The sequence below is a fragment of the Marmota monax genome, unplaced genomic scaffold (genome assembly GCF_021218885.2).
Source record: "Marmota monax isolate L192 unplaced genomic scaffold, Marmota_monax_Labrador192_F-V1.1 WCK01_AAM20220418_F8-fsc00030, whole genome shotgun sequence".
In the NCBI taxonomy this organism is placed as follows: Eukaryota; Metazoa; Chordata; class Mammalia; order Rodentia; family Sciuridae; genus Marmota; species Marmota monax.
Window position 1 is genome coordinate 4,449,313 of NW_026691988.1, and position 20,658 is coordinate 4,469,970.

A 20,658-nucleotide genomic window follows, 5' to 3' on the forward strand; every position below is an offset into this window, starting at 1 on the left:
ATAGACGGGTAATGTTTTTGAAAAAAGACTCACCTGGATCACATTACTGTAGCAGGATCCTTCATTATGTGGTCTGCATGTGCAACTTTTAAATTTTGAAATAATTTCAAATTTTAAAAAAATTGCAAGAATGGTAAAATGAACTCCTATAGCCTTCTTCCAAAATTCCCAATTATCATCTTACTATATTTAAATAAAGTATCATTCTCTGTGTAGATAAAATATAGATAAATTTATGATAGATTTTTCCCCCTACTTGAACCACTTGAGGGCAAAATGAGGACAACTAGCAATATACATCCGAATTCTTGAAAATATGCATGATTATTTCTGTAATTATGATTATAGTGACTTAGTTGCAAGGAAATACTTGGAGATACCAGAACATTTTTATTATAAGAATGTTAGCAATACTTATCATTTTGAAAAACTAGAAAAGGTCTTTATGTCCAATAAGAATTTGGTTGAGTAAATTGTCCAGTGAAATTACACACTGCTTTCAAACGTTCATTAGGATAAATGTCAAATCTCTTAACGTGTCCGCCTTTGTTGACTGAGTCACTCTTGTAGCTACTAGGATTCCTTTGAAATTGCTTCAATCACCTTTATAAAAGTGATCACCCAAGGCATCCTCAACCTTGATGGATGCTGACTTTAAAAATGTCTCCCTCGCCTTTCTGCATCTCAGGATCAAACCAGGTACCAGGATACGTGGAGAGTCCATTCTCCTCAGGATTCAGGCACTCCTGACCGATACTCTTAGGAAGCAGGTGATCTGACTGAATCCAAGACAGCAACACAAAGTCTTTATAAGAAGCCTGAGATGGTCAGGAAGGTCTGCTCAGTGTAAGAGCCAACATCTTAGCATATAATGGAAGCTCCACAGAATTCCAACAAATGACCTATCCTCATTTCAAATAAAGAGTCAGTTGCTCAAAACCATAGATATTCATGAGTATCCCCAGGAAAAAAAGAAAGCCAACTTTCTTCTTAGTTACATCAGTGGAAAATAGGCTTTGGCTGGCTCCACAAATGCAAACTTCCAAAGCTCTTTTCCCTTTTATTGTTGGAATATTCACCCTCTGTACCAAGAACAATGAAAACAAACACAATATTATTTAATTCCCAATGAAAATCCTTTGACTTTGGTACCACAAATTCAGAAATTCTAAAATAAACATAAAATTTCAAATACAGGACATCTGGGATGGTCATATTTCTCATACAACTATTTGGATGGAAAACCCAAATGATACAGTTTCATACAATAAAAAAGTAAAGGTAACTACAAAATATATCTCATAAACATATTTCAAGCATTTCATAAAATGCACAAAGTTTAAGAATCAAGAAGAAAACACTCCAAAACATATTTATTGAAAATACAATACCATTTATGTTGACATTTTATGTGGGTCAGAAAGGGATTAAGAGTAGGGTGGAAAAATGCAACATTCTCCATTGAATTAACTGACAACATCAGATGGAGTCACCTGCTTCTCTCTAGGAGTGCATGAGGTACTATACAAAAATTGAATTTCTTTTAATTCATTAATAGGACCCAAACATATTTAGCTTAAGAAATAAGAATGGGACATAAAACCAGATATGGCTGAACCAAGAAAATGACAAGATTTTCAACTGGTGGCAACTAAAAGTTAGTTTATCAACTGCAATAAAAATAAATCTGCAAGGGCAACCATGACTCACACTGAGCCAGTGTTCAGCACGGGTGAGGTGCCCAGGGCCTGGTGAGGAGCTACACAGTCCTCACGCCTCCTGGTGGAGCTCTACCTTGATCTGGGACTTCATGAAGGACCCCTCATGGCTCATGGGGATTGCAGTCATTTCTCTGCCTCAGTCATCTACTACCATTTTTATAGTTCTTATAACATCCTTCTTTAGAAGTGACAGAGCTTAAGGAAACCCTTAACTGGCCACTTCTGAGCAGAGAAGAGGTGAAAGTACTTTGAGATGGTGTGGGATGGTTTGGAGGTACCAGCAGATAAGTGGAGAGACCAGAGCAGGCATCATCAAAAAGCTTCTTTTTATACTGTTATGATGAGAGCATTAAAAAAAAAAAAGAAGAAACATGAATGTCAAGTGAAACAATGAACATTTAAATAAAATGGAGGTGGAAGGAATTCAAAAATTTTTCTTTTCTTTCCATATGACTGTCCAATCTTTTTAAATGGTCATGCTCAGTAAGGCCAGTTTTATTTTATTGGCCATCTGTACAGAACATTAGACACTTCTGAGGAAAAGCAGAGCCTCCATTGACATCTTCAGGTAGACTGGGAAGAACATGGGAGGGGATGAAGGGTGTATATGAAACCAAAGTCTCCATAGTTTTCATGCCCAGGTAAGTGGACACAGTCTTTAACCTTATGTTAAATGACAGGTTCAAATCACAGAATGTTTTCTGGTCACTGGGTCATCAAGTACATCGGCATCATAATCACAAGCACTCGGTGCCCAGCATGCTGCCAAGTAACGTAAAACACATGAGCAACTTCAGAGAGAAATTTCTGTGCAGAAAAGAGGTGGAAGACCTTTCACACACCAGAGGTTCTGCTTTGTATGGTCTGACTATATCCGGAGGTAAGGCGGTCATTCCTTGAATCTGGAAAGCGAAGAGCAGACAATGCAGAAGACATGTGATTTAAGAGCAGGACTGGGCCACACTTGATGGCCACCTACATTTCTGCAGGGGATGAGGGGCAGGTGATGGTGGCAGAATCAAACACCAGGGAGTCAGAAACCCCAGGGCTTAGGAGGGAGATTGAACAGAGGGCCAGATGCTCCTCTGAAAGAACTACAGGGCAGGCTCCAATGCTTTCTGAAGCTCTCACCTAGCCTATTCCCACTTCAAAACAACTTCAATTTTAGAATGAATTTCCCTCTTCAAGGGGAGCTTTCATTTTCAGTCAACCCAACTAATCATAGAATAAAAATATTATCAGACACCTCAAAGGACAAGTGGATTTATAAATGTGGTATCTGATCCTGAGATTCTCCTGTTGTGGATCCAGGCAAAACATGCCACCTGGGCTCTCAGAAGTTAGATGAGTTTGGGCTCACCGACCACTCCGCGTTGTCTGTCTTAGAACATCTCACATTCACTGGCAGGCCAAGGACAAGCTTGTTGAAGGAGAGGCCTTCCTTCTTAGTCCATTTAAACTTATTCATGGCATCCATGAAAGAAAGGTTTTTATACTGCTTGGGGCTTTTGATAATGAAAGGCCATGTCCTGAAATTACATCAAATAACCACAATTACATTCAGAACAAAAGCATTGCATATTTCTTTCACTTTTCAACATTCTAACATAGATGTCATTTTTGCTCATTTTTACACAAATGGATATCTCAATGTCAAATATTTATAAACTCATTAGTGGTTATTAGAAGAAATATATACCAAGTGAGGAGTCTTTTTAAAGAACTATATTTCTTCTTTGAGGAGCAGATAGGTATTGCATTTATCTATCTATCTATCTATCTATCTAATCTATCTTGGGATTGAACCCAGTATGCTTAATTGCTGAAACATGTCCCCAGCCATTTTTATTTTGAGACAGGACCTAAAAATAAAGATCTTGCTAGAGCCTCACTAAGTTTCTAGGCCTGGCTTTCAACTAGCAATCCTCCTGCCTCAGTCTCCCAACCACCAGGATTAAAGGCATGTGCCACCATGTTACAGGTATTACTTTTGGAAAAAATAACATGGCCTAAGAAAACTTCCCCACAGTCTCACAATTCTAGATAACAATATAACCCATAAGTATTCATTTCTGAAGAGTGTGACACTCATAATGCAACAAAGGAACATGGAGATTCTCGAAAGATACTGTTTACAGATGTAAAATTCAAATCCACACAGTGGAGAAGCCTGATCCCTGCTGATTGTCCTGTTTCTGCTCACCTAAGATTTGAATTTTAACCAATGGTTTAAAAATATTAGTGAGACTGCAGAATGAAATTGACCCAATTATTCTATGTATGTATATGAATATACCTCAGTGAATTCCACCTTTATATACTTATAAAAGCACCAATTTAAAAAACAATAAATAAATAGAAGGAAGACTAGTTGAAGAAGGGGAACTGGGACATGGAGGAAGAGGGGGAAAGAGAAAGTACTGAGAACTGAAATAGAGCAAATCATAATATACGCATTTTAGATTATGTCAAAATGAACCCCACTGTTGTATAACTATAATGCACCAATAAAAACATTTTAAAAGTTTACTGAGAATGGATATTCAATAATCAATATACTTGGCTTTCACTTGTTGCTTTAAAAAATGCTAAATTTTGTCCAAGAAAGAAAGAAGATATCACAGAAATATGACCTAAAAAGCTAGAAAAGATACTTTTCAGGTGCAATCTTTCATTAAATATTTTATGCTATTGATTTCTGGAGAGAGGACAAGTGTAATTGTTAGCACATCAAAAAATGTTCATTAATCCATGGATACTACAGAAGATTATTATGGGTGACCAGTAGGTATTTGACTACATAATACCACAAGAAGATGGTCCAGTGATTTCCAGTAATTACCAAATAATTAGCCATCCACTGAGCAAGCCACATTTTAAATATTTGATTGTCTCAATCTCTTCATTTCTGTCATCACTTCACTTTCTCTTACATGCATAGCTGAGTAGGTGCACTAAATTATCTTATTAAGTAAATTAGACAATATTTATTAATATCTTGAAATTATGAAAGTAAATTTTAATGTAAAATTTGAAAATTATTTCTCCTATTCTGTAACAAATGGGAACATAAAAATGGTAACATATAAAGATATTTATACTCTTCAGTTCCTAATCTCCTTTTTTCTTTAATTAAGAGTCAGCATGTTTGTTGAATTTTAAATGCATTATTTCACCTAGAGATCTTAAAGTACCATAAATTAAAAGCAATAACACTACCTTAAACTTCTAGCAGTGACCCCAATCTAGAGCATTTCCTAATTGTGGTGACATATAATCTGAAGTTAATGTAAAAACAAAAACTTGAAAGAAACTTATTAACTTTCAGACAATGTTGCTTTAAATCCACTAAAACTACAGATAGGTTTTATTAAATATAACATAGTTTAAAATCAAATATTAGAATAAAATTTATTTCTCACAAAGACAAGTTACTGGGCACAGAGACACACACCTATAATCCCAGCTTCTTGGGAGGCTGAGGGAAGAGGATTTTGAGTTTGAGGTCAGCCTAGGGAATTTAATGAGACCCTGTCTCAAAATAAAATATTTGTTAAAGGAGCCTGGGGAAGTACTTCAGTAGTAGAGTGTCTCTGGGAAAAATACCATGTACTGCCAATAAATGAAAATTAATTTTTAAAAGGTGCTTATTTTGAGAAGAGAACAGCAACTTTTATACCCAGAGAAATGCTGGAGGAGATGGGGGGAAATTATCAGTCTGCAACCACATAAAACACCACAAGAGGGCACTTGCACTTGAATTTTCACTATGGTTGCTTAAGTGGGATAAATCTGAATTTTTTGCAGCCTTGCTGGTTAGAGTAATCACTGTAACCATTATGTATAGATAAAATCTAAAAACTCTGCTGCTGTAATAAATCATTAAACTATTATTTATTGATATTGCATAGCATAATGTAACAGAAGAGATGTAATCACATTTGTTAACTTATAGTACAGGCGGGACAGGGCAAACTCAATGGCTCATACATGAAGACAATGCCCTAGGCTGGAGGACCTGGAATGTGGCCACTGACCTATCTGAGATGACATCTCTGACTCACATTTTTATCCTTTGATTTCTACTAACTCAATTGCAGTCCATTCTATGATAACATTGTATCAACAGACTCTTTTCCTCTCTAACCTATCCAGCTGCTCTAACACCACATTTTCAGACTGACATCTGGAAATTAGAGAAGGCGAAGACAGAAAGATGAGGAATCTGCAAAAAGTAAATATCCTAAATATTTTTCTCAAAAAGACTAAGCTTTAAACCTAAAGGAGGTAGCCTTAAAGTAACAAGTGTTGCTGCTATTACTGGGACTAAGGGTTAGCTAGAAATATTAAGAATGCTACAGAAATGAAAACAGCTACATTATTGCACATCTGAGCATTGTGTAAGTGTCCACTCAGATATACAAGCAAAGAAAAGAATACTATTTATATATTACTGTAGTTGATAGAAACAAATTGTGTTAATATTGCAACTTAATATTCATGGGTAATTTTCCTTTATAAATCTTATCTAAATTCTGAGATGTTTTTCTTGAAACATAGAAAAATTGCAATACACCATAGTGCAAAGTAAGTTTTCATTTTCCAGCAGAAATCCATTTATATCTGCAAATTTATACCAATTAATGAAAAAATTAAAGTTTAATGATTTTTATACTTGGCCTCCTATTCTGAATAAATTGGAAAGCAGAGAGAGAAAGGTTATTTTGTAGCTACATTTCATATCTGAGGCTCCCTGGAAATCCCACCCTTGTTTTAAAAGTGTTACTGCTGTAGTTTTTCTGGAGAATGAGGGGGGAAGAGAAATATGGATGGAAGATCCTACCAAGGAGCAATGCCCATGTATAATACAGCTGAATGAATAACATCCCAGACTCTCCCTTCATCAAACAAGTAAACATATGACAAAAAACTAGTAAACAAACAAAAATTCATTAACAGACTTCCACTTCTGGCCATGCTGGAGTAAACGGTACCAATTTACCATAAAAAAAAAAAAAAAAAAAATCACCACCAACACCAACAGAAAAAAAAAAAAAAAAAAAAAAAAAAAAAAAAAAAAAAACCCTCAAAACTGGAAAAACTACATGGAATAGATGACTTTAGATATTGGAAAACAAACAGCAGAAAACTATGGTTCCCAAAAAGGATGGGAAAAAAATGAAAGGATTAAACATTATGTTCATCCCAGCTTTCTGCCTAAAAGCACTTTCTGAGCCAAGATGCAGAATGGGGCATTTTCAAAGGGGAAAGAAAAAGACAATTTCAATAAGTTAAGGAGATAAAAATCAGAGTCCAAGGAGTCTGAATCACTTGAATATTAAAATTAAAGTACTACAGAGGAAAAAGTCTCCTTAGATAAGTCTCTAAAAATCTGTGCAAGGATCCCCTAAATATATGTGACTGAATAATGAGTCAACTATATTTAGGATAAAATTTCACAAGGCTGAGAAAGAAAAACCAAGAGATCATAAGTCAAACATTTCCCAGAGTTCACAGGGAGCTGGAAGACATTCAAGCTCCAGAAAAGAGTATCTTTGCTGACTACACTGGCATTCAGGAGAGACCTGAGAATAGGTCATGCCACAGCAGTTAAGCTAAACAAGCCCTAAACATCTAATTCTAGGTTCACAATGACAAGGTTCTCTGGAGGAAGAAGAACAATCTAGCACAAATCAACATAAAATTAACAATATCCAGTGTCTATATTTAGTCAAAAATTACAAACTATATGAATAAATACATAATGTGGAGAAAAATCAGTGAATCCTCTAAGACTCAGGAATGACTGAGAGTTCAGAATTAAGAAATAAGTATATCAAAAACAAACGAGAAATATTGTTATCAAAACGTGTAAAATTTCTACACTGAGAACTATAAGACAGTGAGAAAAATAAAAGGGCAATAAATAAGCAAAGAAACATACCATGTTCATAGAGAAGAAGACTCAAAGTTGGTAAAGTGTCAGTTTTCTCAAAGTGATCTAGAAATTCAATATAATCCCATTCAAATATTGAGAGACTTTTAAAAAGAAATGGGTAAGTTGATTTAAATATATATGTGAAAATGAAATGAACCAAGACTATCAAAATAATTTTGGAAAAAGGAAAAAAGATGAAAAAGTTCAGAGACTTACATTCTCTTACTGAAGACTTCCTATAAAACTACAATAATCAAGTCTAGTATTAAAGTAAGGCTCCACATGCACATCCATGAAATATAATAAAGTTGAAAAAGAGTAGCCAGGCATAATGTGGCACATGCCTGTAATCCCAGAGACTTAGGAAGCTGATAAAGCAGGATCACAAGTTCAAAGCCAGCCTGAGTAACTTGGTGAGGCCCTAAACAACCTATTGAGTCCCTGTCTCAAAATACAAAATAAAAAGGGATGGGGAGGTGGCTCAATGGTTAAGCACTGCTGATGTCAAAAAAAGAAAAGAATCAACATATGATCAAATGTTTTTTCAACAAATATTCCAAAGCAATACAATAGTTAAAAAAGTATATCAAATGGCTCTTGAACAACTTCATATATATACAACAAAAAACTCCCATCTTGAAAATAGAAAACAAGCCCTACTCAGAGACTAAATCTGCTGGCATCTCAATTTTGAACTTCCCAACCTCCACTATGGTAATAAATTTGTTCATAAATTACACAAACAAGGTTAATTTGTTGTAGCATTGCAGAGGGACTTAGATGTTCTCTTAGTAACAGGATGTTCTTCAATGCTTTAGCTCAGAAAAAAACAGTACATAAAAATTTATTCAAAATGAATCATCAACATAAACGTAAAAGTTAGGGGTAGAACAGAAGAAAACCTTGGATAAGCAAAGATTTCTTAGAAAGGATGGCAAAATCACAAAACAAACAAAAAATGATAAAATGAACTTTAAAATATAATTTAAAAACGAAAATCAAATTACAGACATAACTATTTATAAACATATGTCTGACAAAAGGGTAATAACCAAAATATAAAGAATTCTTTACAAAGAATTCTTTCAATTCAACAATAAGAAAACAAGTAATCCAATTAAATAATATAGAAAAAGTTGAAATAAAAAGTAAAAGGACATACAAATACATCCATATAACTGCAGGAAAATTCTACAGGTAGTCTTGAGTCAACTGAGGTCTCCCTTCTTTTTTGCTGTAGTTTTAAAGAATAATGGTAGAATATGATGGGGATGCTATATCCTGAAGTAGGAAGAGACTAGCTGGAAAAGTACAAGCTTTGTCCAAGTAACCTTCTGCTATGGTCTGAAAGTTTATGCCTTTCTAAAATTCATGCTGAAATCTAATCCCCACTGTGGTGGTATTAAGAGGTGGGGCCTTTAGAAGCTGCTTGGGTCATGAGGGCTCCACCCTCATAAATGGGACTAGTTCCCTTATAAAAGATGCATGAGGCAAACTTGCATCCCTTTCAAAAGAGGAAAACATAGCAAGAGGGTGCCATCTTGAAAATAGAAAACAAGCCCTCCTCAAAGACTAAATCTGCTGGCACCTTGATTTTGAACTTTCCAACCTCCACTATGATAATAAATTTGTTCACAAATTACTCAAACTAAGTTAATTTGTTGTAGTATTGCAGAGGGACATATATGCTCTCTTAGTAATAGGATTTCCTTCAATGCTTTAGCTCAGCAAATCACAACATCCGTGGGTATAAAACCCAGGATTGGCTGCATTTCAGGGACTCAACCACAGTTTGAGTAAAGCATATGCAATTACGCTGCATCCATCAAGAACAGCTTTCTGTTCTGGAGTGTGATGAATCTTAGACTTCTGTTAACCTTGCTCCTTATCTGTAGAAAATTTGTTTCATGTAATTTGTTGTATATGAGTTTGTTGTGTCTTACCAGTTGATAATCAGTATCAGTAAGCCTGCTTCACAACAACTGGCAAGCAAGTAAAAAGAAGCTCTAAACCATAAGTCATAAGGGAAATGGAAATAAAACTATAATAAGATGCAGTGACAAACACATTAAAGTGGGCAAACTTTAAAAGATTGAATTTGACTTGAATTTCCTGGTACATATATAAATACACCACAGTGAATCTCACATCACGTACAACCACAAGACTGGGATCCTAAGTAGAATAAGATGTACACCATGTTTGTATACATACATCAAAATATGATCTATTGTCATGTATAACTAAAAAGAACAAATAAAAAAGCAAGAAAACTCCACAGAATTGGAACTTGAATTTAAAAAGAAACTGATACATCAGCAAAAATAGTAATTCTGAATTTAAAAAGCTAAAAAAATTTTGGAGGACACTTTTGAGAGTCTTATGATGTAAACATAATCTTAGTATATAATCTGATAACTCCATGCTAAATAGTAATGCCAAATTGAAAACATGTGTCCAAAGACTAAAATAATAATGTTCATTGCAGCTTTCTTCATTATAGCCAGAAACTAGAAACAATCCAAATGTCTTTCAACTGGAGAATCAATAAATTAATCGTGGTATATCCGCACAAGGAAATATTACCCAGCAATAAAAAATAATGGATTGCTGATACATGTACAGGCATACATAAGTCTCACAAATATTCTGAGTAAAAGAGCCAGACACAAAAGAGTGCATATGATATAAAATTTATAAAAGAACTAATTAATATATAGTGACATAAAACAGATTTGCAGGGGCTGCGGTTATGGCTCAGTGGCACAGTGTTCGCCTCGCATGTGTAAGGCCCTGGGTTTGAGCATCAGCACCACATAAAAATAAATAAATAAATAAGTTATTTGTACAACTACAAAAAATAAATATTAAAAGAAAATAAAACAGATGCAGCTTCTGGAGCTTCGTGTAGAAGGTGGGGTTGTCTCTACATGGGAATAAGAGACCTTTGGAAACGCTCTCTGTCTTACTTGTGATGTAGTCATAAGTTGTTCCACATATGACAAAAAACTTTCTAACAGTATATTTAAAATAGGTAGACTTCATTGTATGTAAATTCTACCTCAAGCAATATGGCTATGAGAGATAAACACAAAACAGATAAAAACATATCATCAGTAAGCAGACAAGAAGAAGGAAAAGGAGGAGACACAATACAATGCGTGAACTTTACAATCTCTGGTAAAGAAGGGAATGGGAAGATCTGACTCAACAAGGTGAATTCCTAGTCCTCCTCACACCCTCTGCAGAGATGACTGTTGGAGGAACAGAGCAATGAGTCTCCCTAGGAGAGGGAAGGGCTGAGCTGAGGGCTGCAGCAGACTTGACAACCATTCCCCCATGGAAAATGGTTCAGCCCCAACCAGATTACAAGCTTCTTTAAATAGATTTTTAATAAAATCTGAGAGAGACAACTCACACATTCTAATATCAAGTCCCACCCATACACACAACCTTTATTCTCAAAATATAAAAATATGTGTACATAAATAAATCAACCAAACCTCAAACTGTGGTATGGAAAGCAAGATAACTAAGAGGATTTTTTAGAAGTAGTTTTGGACAGGAATACCTCAGCACAATTTTTAAAAAAAGACAACCATGGAAAAAAGAACAAAAAGAAAATATAAAGAAATAGGAAAAACTGAGTCTAGAATAAAATACAAATTTTATTCCACTGAATTTTACTAAAGAGAACTATGACAGGTATTTCATGATTCAAATTTATCTCATAAAATGAATACATTACATTAAAAGCTCAAATACAAGATGACAAAATAACAGTGAAATCAAAAGAAAGACTGCAAAGCAAATGAAATAAATTTAAGACAAAATAAATTTTACATCAGATAAATTAGAAAAAATAAGAATCAGAAGAGGACTCTGGAATTTTTAAAAAGAAAATGCTTGACAAAAATCTCAAATAGGCTAGAAAACTATATGTAGATATAATACAAGACAAATTCTGTGAAATGAAAAAAACAAGTGAATATACGTAGTGCAAGAGCACTTTTGTGTCTCAGGAAAATCTGATTCAGATGCGTAGCACTTAAGCATATTCAATTTAACCTGTGAGTCCTATCAGTAAAAAAAGAATTCTCCCCTTCCTCCAGGGTGATTTCCCCAGAGATACAAAATATGTCCTCCAAATACTATATCCAGACAAAATGTTGTTCACATAAAAGTGCAGAAATTCTCAAACATGAAAGAACTTGGGTTTCAAAGCATCCAGAAACTCTTTCTGATTACAGAACCAGAAGATTAAAGCTTGAGGACTCAAATTAACGAACTCAGAACATAGAAATAATACAGAGTTCAGGGGTTCTCATGGACTCTATCTAAATATTTACATATTAAATTAAATACTGTAGGAATTATTGCCTCAGAATTAAATGTAAAAACTAAAAATCTTGAAAATATAAAAATTATAAATAATAAGTATTTGGTGGTATAAACAGAGAGGTGGGAGAAAATGTGAAAATGTCCTCAACTTTCATGACCTAAAACTGAAACTTGTAATTCAAAAAAGGGAAGTCCAATATCTCTTAATGTCTCTTATGATCTATTTCCTCAATATTTGAGACCACCATTATAAAACATTATCTCTTATTTTAAAACAATAAGAGCAACAACTTTTATTTCAAATTCAACAAATGTTCAGTTTTAGTTTAGTTTCTCTTTCTGAGGGTACATAAGACAAAATTAAAATTCAATATTTTGTTTATAACAATGCACAAACATAACCTTGGTAATATTTAATTTATACATTGTTATATCAATATAAAGTTTCTGCAATAACATTCAATTTAATGTTAGCAATGTTTATTTCTAATGGAATTTGAGGCGATGGCCTTTGCCTTCTTTTAAAAGACTTCCTCTGTATTACTTGAGCTCTTTATAATAAGCCAGTGTGATTTTTAAACTGTAAAAATGCAAAGTAATTCTCCTGCAAATACAAAGAAAAAGGTCTTTCAATTGTCTTTTAGAACTAGAACCAATAACACTTTCCATCACATAAACCTCACTGGAGCTTCATACTCTGTTAATATTTGGTATAACAGAGAACACAAAATTTACCTAAATTCATTACTTGATCTTTTATTTGATCTGTGATTTTTTTTTTTATTTTCCTTATGCCTTGCCAGGTCTGTTAGGAGACAGAGAAAAATTGCATCCCCAGAACAGACAATAAAAATAAGACAAGATGTTATTCTTTAGTTTTTATCAATCCACCCTCTAAATTCTAAGATTGCTACAAAATGTTGAAAAGAAAATGCAGTACCTAATTAGTTAGTTGTGATAATGAAAGCAATTAATTAGTTGTGATATTTAAAGCACTAAGAGTAGATTTAGGGTCTTGTGTTATATGACATTCTTTTTTAACACTATATCCTGAAGGCCCAGTAATATTAATTTTCAGTAATATTACTCTCAGCAAAATAGAAAAAAACACCTAACTCATTTCTCTCTTTTGGTCATTTAGCCAGTACCAGGTTGGCTTGGCCTTCATGATCATTTACGTCACTATGATGATGAACTATATTTGAAAGTCTCATTCAAACACCATTCCATTGGTGATGTTGATAGTTAAGGCAATTATGAGTGTCAGGGTTGGGGTTTATTGGAACTCCATGATTTATGAATTCTGCTGTCAACCTAAAATTGCTCCATAAAATAAAATTCATTATTTAAAAAATCTAAACATGCTATTTAAAATAGAGGTTCTTTTTGATTCATATTTTCAAAGAAAAAATTTAACCACAAAGTTAAATGTTTTTTCTCCGCAATGACAGTTTCAAAACTGGCTGTGTTTTGTGGTACAATACTCCCTGTCTTTCCAAGTGATGGAAACCCAACTTCAGCCTTTCCTGGAGATGATCAAAGTCATGGACACTGGTAATGCTCTTCAGGAAATGGGAGCCAAGTATTTTTAGAGGCTTCACACAAGTCCAACAAAAAAAAAAAAAAAATGGGCCACAGAGTGCATTTCATTCATCTTGTAAACACATAGCTTTGCAGATCCAATCCTTTTCAACTTTCTCTCCAATAAACCCATGATTAGGAAAAGCTCCTATTTAATATGCAAAAAAGCATTCTAAACAAAGAAAATTCTTGGGGCTGGTGTTGTGGCTCAGTGGTATAGAGTGCTTGCATAGCATGTGTGAGGCCCTGGGTTCGATTCTCAGCACTGCATATAAATAAAGATAATAAAGGTCCATTGACAACTAAAAAAAAAAAATTAAAAAAAGAAAGAAAATCCTTTAAGTAAAGGACAATATGATATCAATATTTGGGGCGTGGGGTTGTAGTTCAGTGATAAATCATTTTCCTACCATACTCTAGCCCTGGATTTGATCCCTGGCACCATAAGACAAACAAAAACACAAATATTTTAAAAACAAGATTATAACCTAGTATTTTTAGAATTGCACTTCATGTGCTACTTTGATCTCTATTAATATTTAAGTTATTATGTGTATGATTTTGACTAAATACATTATTCTCATTTTGAAATGTCCTGATTACAAAATTATTATATATATGGATATGGATATGAAGAAGAGACCAGAGTATGAACCCTAACTTTCCCATTTCTTACAGTATTACATGATGTTGAACAGTTCCATACTCTCTTAGTTTTTTTATTTCTTCCTCTATAAAACTCAGATTGAATGTCCTTTCTACCTACTAGAATTGTGTAAAAATAAATTAAATAAAACAATGCATGTGAAAACACTTAGAAAATTACAAAGCAATTTACATAAGTATGTACTTATAATGTAGACAAACTCTTCTGTTCTGGTGGTCATGGGGTTGTTTAGATAGAAACAGTAAAACATATCTATGAATGATTAATTTAAAAAGAATGCCCTCAATTGATAATTTATATCCCTGCAACAATTTGAGGGAAAAAATGATACCATATTTATATTTCCCTTAACCATTTGCATTTCACCATATCCTCATTTTACCTGTTTTTTATTCTTAAATACACTCTCTGAAAATCTTTGTGTATACTTTTGTCTAATTAGATCAGTCCCTTTTATTTTGAAAAGTCCTAATTATTAGAAAATTCTTTCTTACATAAAAACGTATCATGCCAAAATTTCCACCACTATTCCAATTCTTCTTACTGATATTCCAAGAACAGACAGAATGCTTTTTTAACATCAACTTTAATATATCCTAAGCAGCATTCTCCATATCTGCCTCCCCTAAAAACATTCATTGAGCTTCTCTCCTTTCTTCCTTTCAGTATTTCTCTGTGATGCAATTTGCAATTCTACTGGAGAGTCCTCTTGGAAATTTGCACCTGGTTTGCTCTGAACTTTGCCCCATGTACCCTCCACTTTGTTCATTTTTCTTTGTATCCTTCCACTGTAATGAACACTGTCCATGAGTACAACTATATGCTGAGTCCTTTAGGTCCTCCTAGAAAGTCACTGAACCTGAGGGTGGTTCAGGAGATCCTCAGTGCAGCAATCAAGAAGTTTATCTGATCTCCCCACTTACAAGAAATCAAATAGAACAGTACATGTAATAATTCCATTCCATAACAGGTAATGATTGCAATGTAAGAATAAAGACCACCCTTCTCTGAAGTACATGACCCACATGACATCCATCTACCACTTACGTGACTGGTCTGTAGATCTCCTTAACACCGATGAACTGAAGTTGTTCCATGATGTCTGGAATACTTGCACATCGGGTAAGATTAATTCTTGGGTAATAAAGAAGGTATGAGAGACACATTTCACTCCTAGTGCTCAGACCTCCCTGAAATGCAGATATTTTAATTAGCAAAATATACATTCCACCAAGTTTGAGACACATAACACAAAAGACTCTAACATCGTGCAAAAGTACCTTCCAATTCCAAAACATATTACGTTTCTACAGCTTTTCATTACACATAATATTCAATTTATTAAAGTGTGTATCCCCACACAATCTATGGTTCAATGTTGTATGTTCTTGAGCTTTTACATGCATTTCACATTACATGTATCCTGTGCAAACCTGCTCTTTCAATCAATACTGTGTTCTTCAGATAGATTCATGTTAACATGTGTAGTTTTATTTAACTGATTTTCATAACAATATGCTATTTTGTTATATGGAATATGTAATCATGTATTCATTTATTCTGCTTTTGATGGGTATTTGAGATGTACCTCTTTTTTGTTCCTGTATTATTAAATGTTACTATGAATATTGTACATATTTCTTTCTTGGAATACATTCTGCCAATGTTACCCCAAGGGTAAATCTGCATAGAAACAGAACTAGGCAGAGCATATGCAAAGCTCCAACTTTACTAGGTTATATATTTTTTTATGTTATGTTTCTCCTCAGTTATTTTACAAACTTACACTCCCATTAACTGTGAATGAGTATTGCAGTTTTGACACACTAGAAATACAACTTTAAATGTTGCCAATATGGTGGGTTTAAAATACCCCATTCCTGTTTACATAGGCATAACCCTATGTTCAAAGAAAATTTAACATATATTCCTATATGAATTATTTACTCATGTTTTAATTTCTGTGAATTTTTTGTCTTTCTCTCTGTTCTATTATATGCTTGTCTTCTGTTAGTGATTTATGGAATTTCTTTTATATGCTATATATTAATACTTTGTTAAAATGATGTATTAAAATATTTATTTTCAAAATAAAAATTGTCTTTTCATTTTCCTAAGAGTATCTTTTGGTAACAAAATGCTTCAAGGCAGCTAAATTCATCAGTTTTTTATTTATGGTTTGTGTTTTCAGTTTCATTTTTTAAGAAATTCTTTACTACTCAAAAGTAATTTAGATATATTCAAACATGTTTCTTTCAATTTTTGTTGGTTGGTTTGTTTGTTGCTACTGGCAATTGTACTCAGGAGCACTTTACTGCTGAGCTATCACCAGTATTTTTACATTTTTATGTTGAGACAGGGTCTTGACAAGTTTCTTTTTTTTTTTTCTTTTTTCTTTTTTTTTTTTAAGAGAGAGAGAATTTTTTTTAATATTTATTTATTTATTTTTTTTTTTAAGTTTTCGGCAGACACAACATCTTTGTTTTATGTGGTGCTGAGGATCGAACCCGGGCCGCACACACGCCAGGCGAGCGCGCTACCGCTTGAGCCACATCCCCAGCCCATTGCAAGTAACTTGAGGCCTTGCTAAGTTGCTGAAGCTGCCCTTGAACTTGTGATCCTCCTGCCTCAGCCTCATGGGTTGCTGAGATTACAGGCATGTACCACTGTGCTCAGCCTTCCAATGGTTTAAAATTTTGCTCTTTGCATTTAAATATTTAATCTATCTGTAATTGATTTTTGTGTATTTTTTTGAAATGAAGACCCAATTTTATTTTCGTCATATGGATACTCAATAGTGCCAGCATCCTTTAATGAAAATTCCACCCTTTCCCATTGATCTGAATGCTCTGTCTGTGAGTCTATTTTTGGAAACCCAATTATTTTCCACTGTTAACTCTGAATCTAAACCACATTGTACTAATTACTACAGCTTTAAAATAACTTTCATAATTAGTTAGTTTATTTCCCATCTTGTTCTTTTTATCAGTCTTGCTTATTGCAAATCCTTTGCTCTTTTAAGTAGATTTTAGAATCAACTATTTCCATATACAAGCTAAAAATAAAAACAGTTTTTAAAAATAAAAAAAAAAATAGGAGAAGGTGAAGAAGAAGGTGGCTAGGTGAAGATTTTTTAATTAGGATACCAAAAGCTGTAAACCATGAAAACATTCTAAATTATCTTTTACTGGAATTATATCAAATCTAAGTTCATAAAATGAGCTGGTGGGAGGCATTCTGTCTTATTGTGTTTTGTGGATGAGACTGAGCAAGGCATGAATTATCTCTTTTGGAAGGCTCAGCAGAACTACTCACTAACTCCATTGGGACCGGATCTCTCTTTGGTTCAGGCTCTGAGATCATGTGGTTCATTCTTCCCTTTGAAGTCTAGATTTATCTAATTCCCAACTGGAGTCATCAGTTAATGACCCATGTCTTATCACACTTGGTGAGGAGAAGCTAAAAGACTAAGGACAGCTTTTCATGAAAGAGTCCATAAATTATACTGCAGTTATTACCATAATATCAGTCATTATTTAGTAACTAAATCACCTCTGATTTCACCTTTAGGATGTTCCAGACTTTTCTTTTCAAATAGAAATGGTTTCTGAATTTGTTCTTTAAAGACCAAAGGTTATTTCTTCAGCTTCATAAGTGAACTTTAATTATCATAAAACCCTTCTTACCCAAGTCATCCCGACTCTATCCTTGGTGTTGTAGCGACATTCAGTAATTAGGTTATCTCCCTAAAACATAAAAGGAAAAGCTTTCAGGCTGAAGCTTTATGCTGTTTCATTTGTAGACCAACAGTCAATACATGCTGTATGAATGGATGCTTCTAGAAGTTTGATTCAAGAGAAGATCAGGCCAGACTCCACAGTATTCTAGCTGGATAATTTATATAGGAACTGAAGAGTGATTTTGCACAGCTACTGAGAAACTATTAAGTGATATATACATGTTTAGTTCTTAGTAGAGATTAAATATTTAACGAAATGTTAGTCATAGATTCTAAGTATTGTGCTTACTTATTCATTACATCATTTTATGTAGTCATGACTTTATCATACAACAGAACTTGTAATGATTTATTGTTTTCATGATTTCCAACCTTTGAACTTACAACACCCACGCAGAATGTATTTATGGCTCCTCATTCAGGAAAGTGGACGGAACACGGAACAACCGTTCATTGAAGCAGAGGCTGCCGTCTATGGGCAGTAGCCCCTAGATTTGCTTTACCTGCCCTGCTACTCAGAGGACTGAGAGGTCAGTATCCTACTCATGTAACCATTTAGGAAGTTCTGAGATAACCACCATAAAACTGGTTGGATGTAAGGGATAATCCTTAAAATATCGAGGTCCCTTTTCCTCTTCGTAGTTTTTCTGCTTTTCACCTTTTCCTTCACAACTTCTTGTGCTGTGACTTCGCCTGGCAGTTCACCCCATCTAAAAACCCTGTATCCAGTATTATGTAGAGAAGATGTTAATGTTACAGTCACTTAATAAAAATTGTATAAGAATCTGACTTTTAAGAATGCATCAAGGGTAGAAAATGATGTGACTACTGAGCTTGAGGGCCATGGAATAATATATTTGAGAAAATGAAGCATCATAAAATTAAAGGAATAAAAAGGTGTCACTGTTTTAAGATGTGAGATTTTCTTCTATCCTTCCACCATAACCTCATTTGTTGTTGCAAGCGGAGGTGCACAGCAGAGTGTAATTAACCATCTGAATACCTTTGTAAAATGAAAGAAATACCTTACATTTTTAATTTTTTTACTGAAATGAAACTTCAAAAAAAATCCTATTCTTCAAGATAGTATAAAGAAAAATCCAATTTCATCATTACGAGAATTGCAACCCAAAGAATCACTAACTAGGGAATCAAGAAAAAACGATTCATGCTTAGTAATCAGATTTTGCTGATTGTTGAGGGTCTGTTGTTGTTATTTGATTGTTGTTTTCTGTTTTTCTTTATTTTTAAATCAAGAACTTGAATTTCCCATGAGAATAGTAATAAAAATGAGTTGTGATTTTGGAAAGCAGATCAAACACATTCCCTTTGAGTTATGCAATATCCACAGTGGGTGGCTTTCAGGCTATGGGTATGGTGAGCAATTCATTTCACTGGTAGAAACTTTGCTACATCTCAGCTGATAAATGTTCTCATGACTTTTAGAAGAGTCAGTGAAAAAGAACAAAAACATGCATACTGGTAAGATTGTTTGTTCTTCCTTTAGATACTGAAACTCCTGGAAATTGAAGTCAAAGTCATCATCATAAGCAAGTAATTTCATTTCCTCCCCTTTGCGAAAATGACGCAGCCTGATGCCTCTGCCAGCCAGGTGAGCATGGAGAAGAACAGCGAACACGTGGATTCCACTTGGCTTTTCAGCTTCCAGAGCCTGCGGGGGACAGCGAGGAAGAACTGATGAGCCCAAACAAGTGCATGTTCAGACAGTGCACCTGAAACATACTTGGAGGGACAACTGAGAAGAAAAGCTAAGACAATTCAAATGAATGGTTGAGCTGCCAAGCATTGTGAATCTGGATTGTTCAATGTTCTCTTTGTAAAGCGAATCTGCCAGGAGACAAGAAAGGGAACCTACCATACCACACCTAAACATATCCTTCCTTTACCTTCTTTTAGGAAGCAAAGAGGCAGTCAACACTCCTGGCAAAACGATTCTAGCATGCCAGTAACCTGAAAATGGGAACTCTAGAAAAGAGGATTCTATGCCCCCCGACTTTACCAGATAAGACCAGCATGGTCAGTAGAATGAATGAGATTCCCTTGGTTCTACAGCTAGTAAATGTTGCCATGGCAGTTCGAGTCTTTTGATCAAGATATCAAGATATCTAGATATCTAGATATCTTGGTCTAGATAGCTCAGAAGAGCATAATTTTTTCACTTCACCAATTTCCCATACTACCCACAACTGCAGTATCTTAGAGTTCACAACGACTATGATCCATATTCAAATACTTCAAGAAAAAGGATTATAAGTAAAAACAGTCATTATTATATTCATGTTTTTCCTTAAACAATATGTATTTCTACAATAGTTACTCTTGCTCTTTGGTGAAAGAGGAAAGGAAACTGGAAAGCAGAAAAAAAATTAAAATGAATTATGGAAAAATTAAGTGTGAATAAAAGGCAGAGAAAGAAAAAAGAGACTTTGAAAACAAAGGAAAATTTGTGACAATGACACAAAAGAAATTGTGGCAATGACATAGTGTCTGATATGAAACAAAGAGGTCAGAGTAGGAAGGAAAGCACCTTGCAGTTATCCTTGCCTCCTGAATTCTCCTCCTGTAGCCTTCAAGATTTAAAAAGGCAGTTGAAAGTCATGCTGAAATGACAATCATGGCTTTACAAGATACAAACAAGAAAAAGATCCAT

The 20,658-nt window shown here is 34.3% G+C and overlaps 1 protein-coding gene across 1 annotated transcript in view; it reads right to left on the reverse strand.

Moving 5' to 3' along the window:
• Positions 1-367: 367 nt before the first annotated feature.
• Positions 368-20,658, reverse strand: part of Moxd1 (monooxygenase DBH like 1) — an 82,751-nt gene continuing 62,460 nt past the window's right edge. The window contains exons 8-12 of the mRNA XM_046448521.2: positions 19,468-19,659; positions 17,935-17,994; positions 15,296-15,438; positions 3,082-3,250; positions 368-2,623 (exon numbers count right to left, since the gene is read on the reverse strand). Coding sequence (XP_046304477.1) covers positions 2,459-2,623; positions 3,082-3,250; positions 15,296-15,438; positions 17,935-17,994; positions 19,468-19,659 — 729 coding nt within the window. The 3' untranslated portion in view covers positions 368-2,458. The remainder of the gene's footprint in view (positions 2,624-3,081; positions 3,251-15,295; positions 15,439-17,934; positions 17,995-19,467; positions 19,660-20,658) is intronic.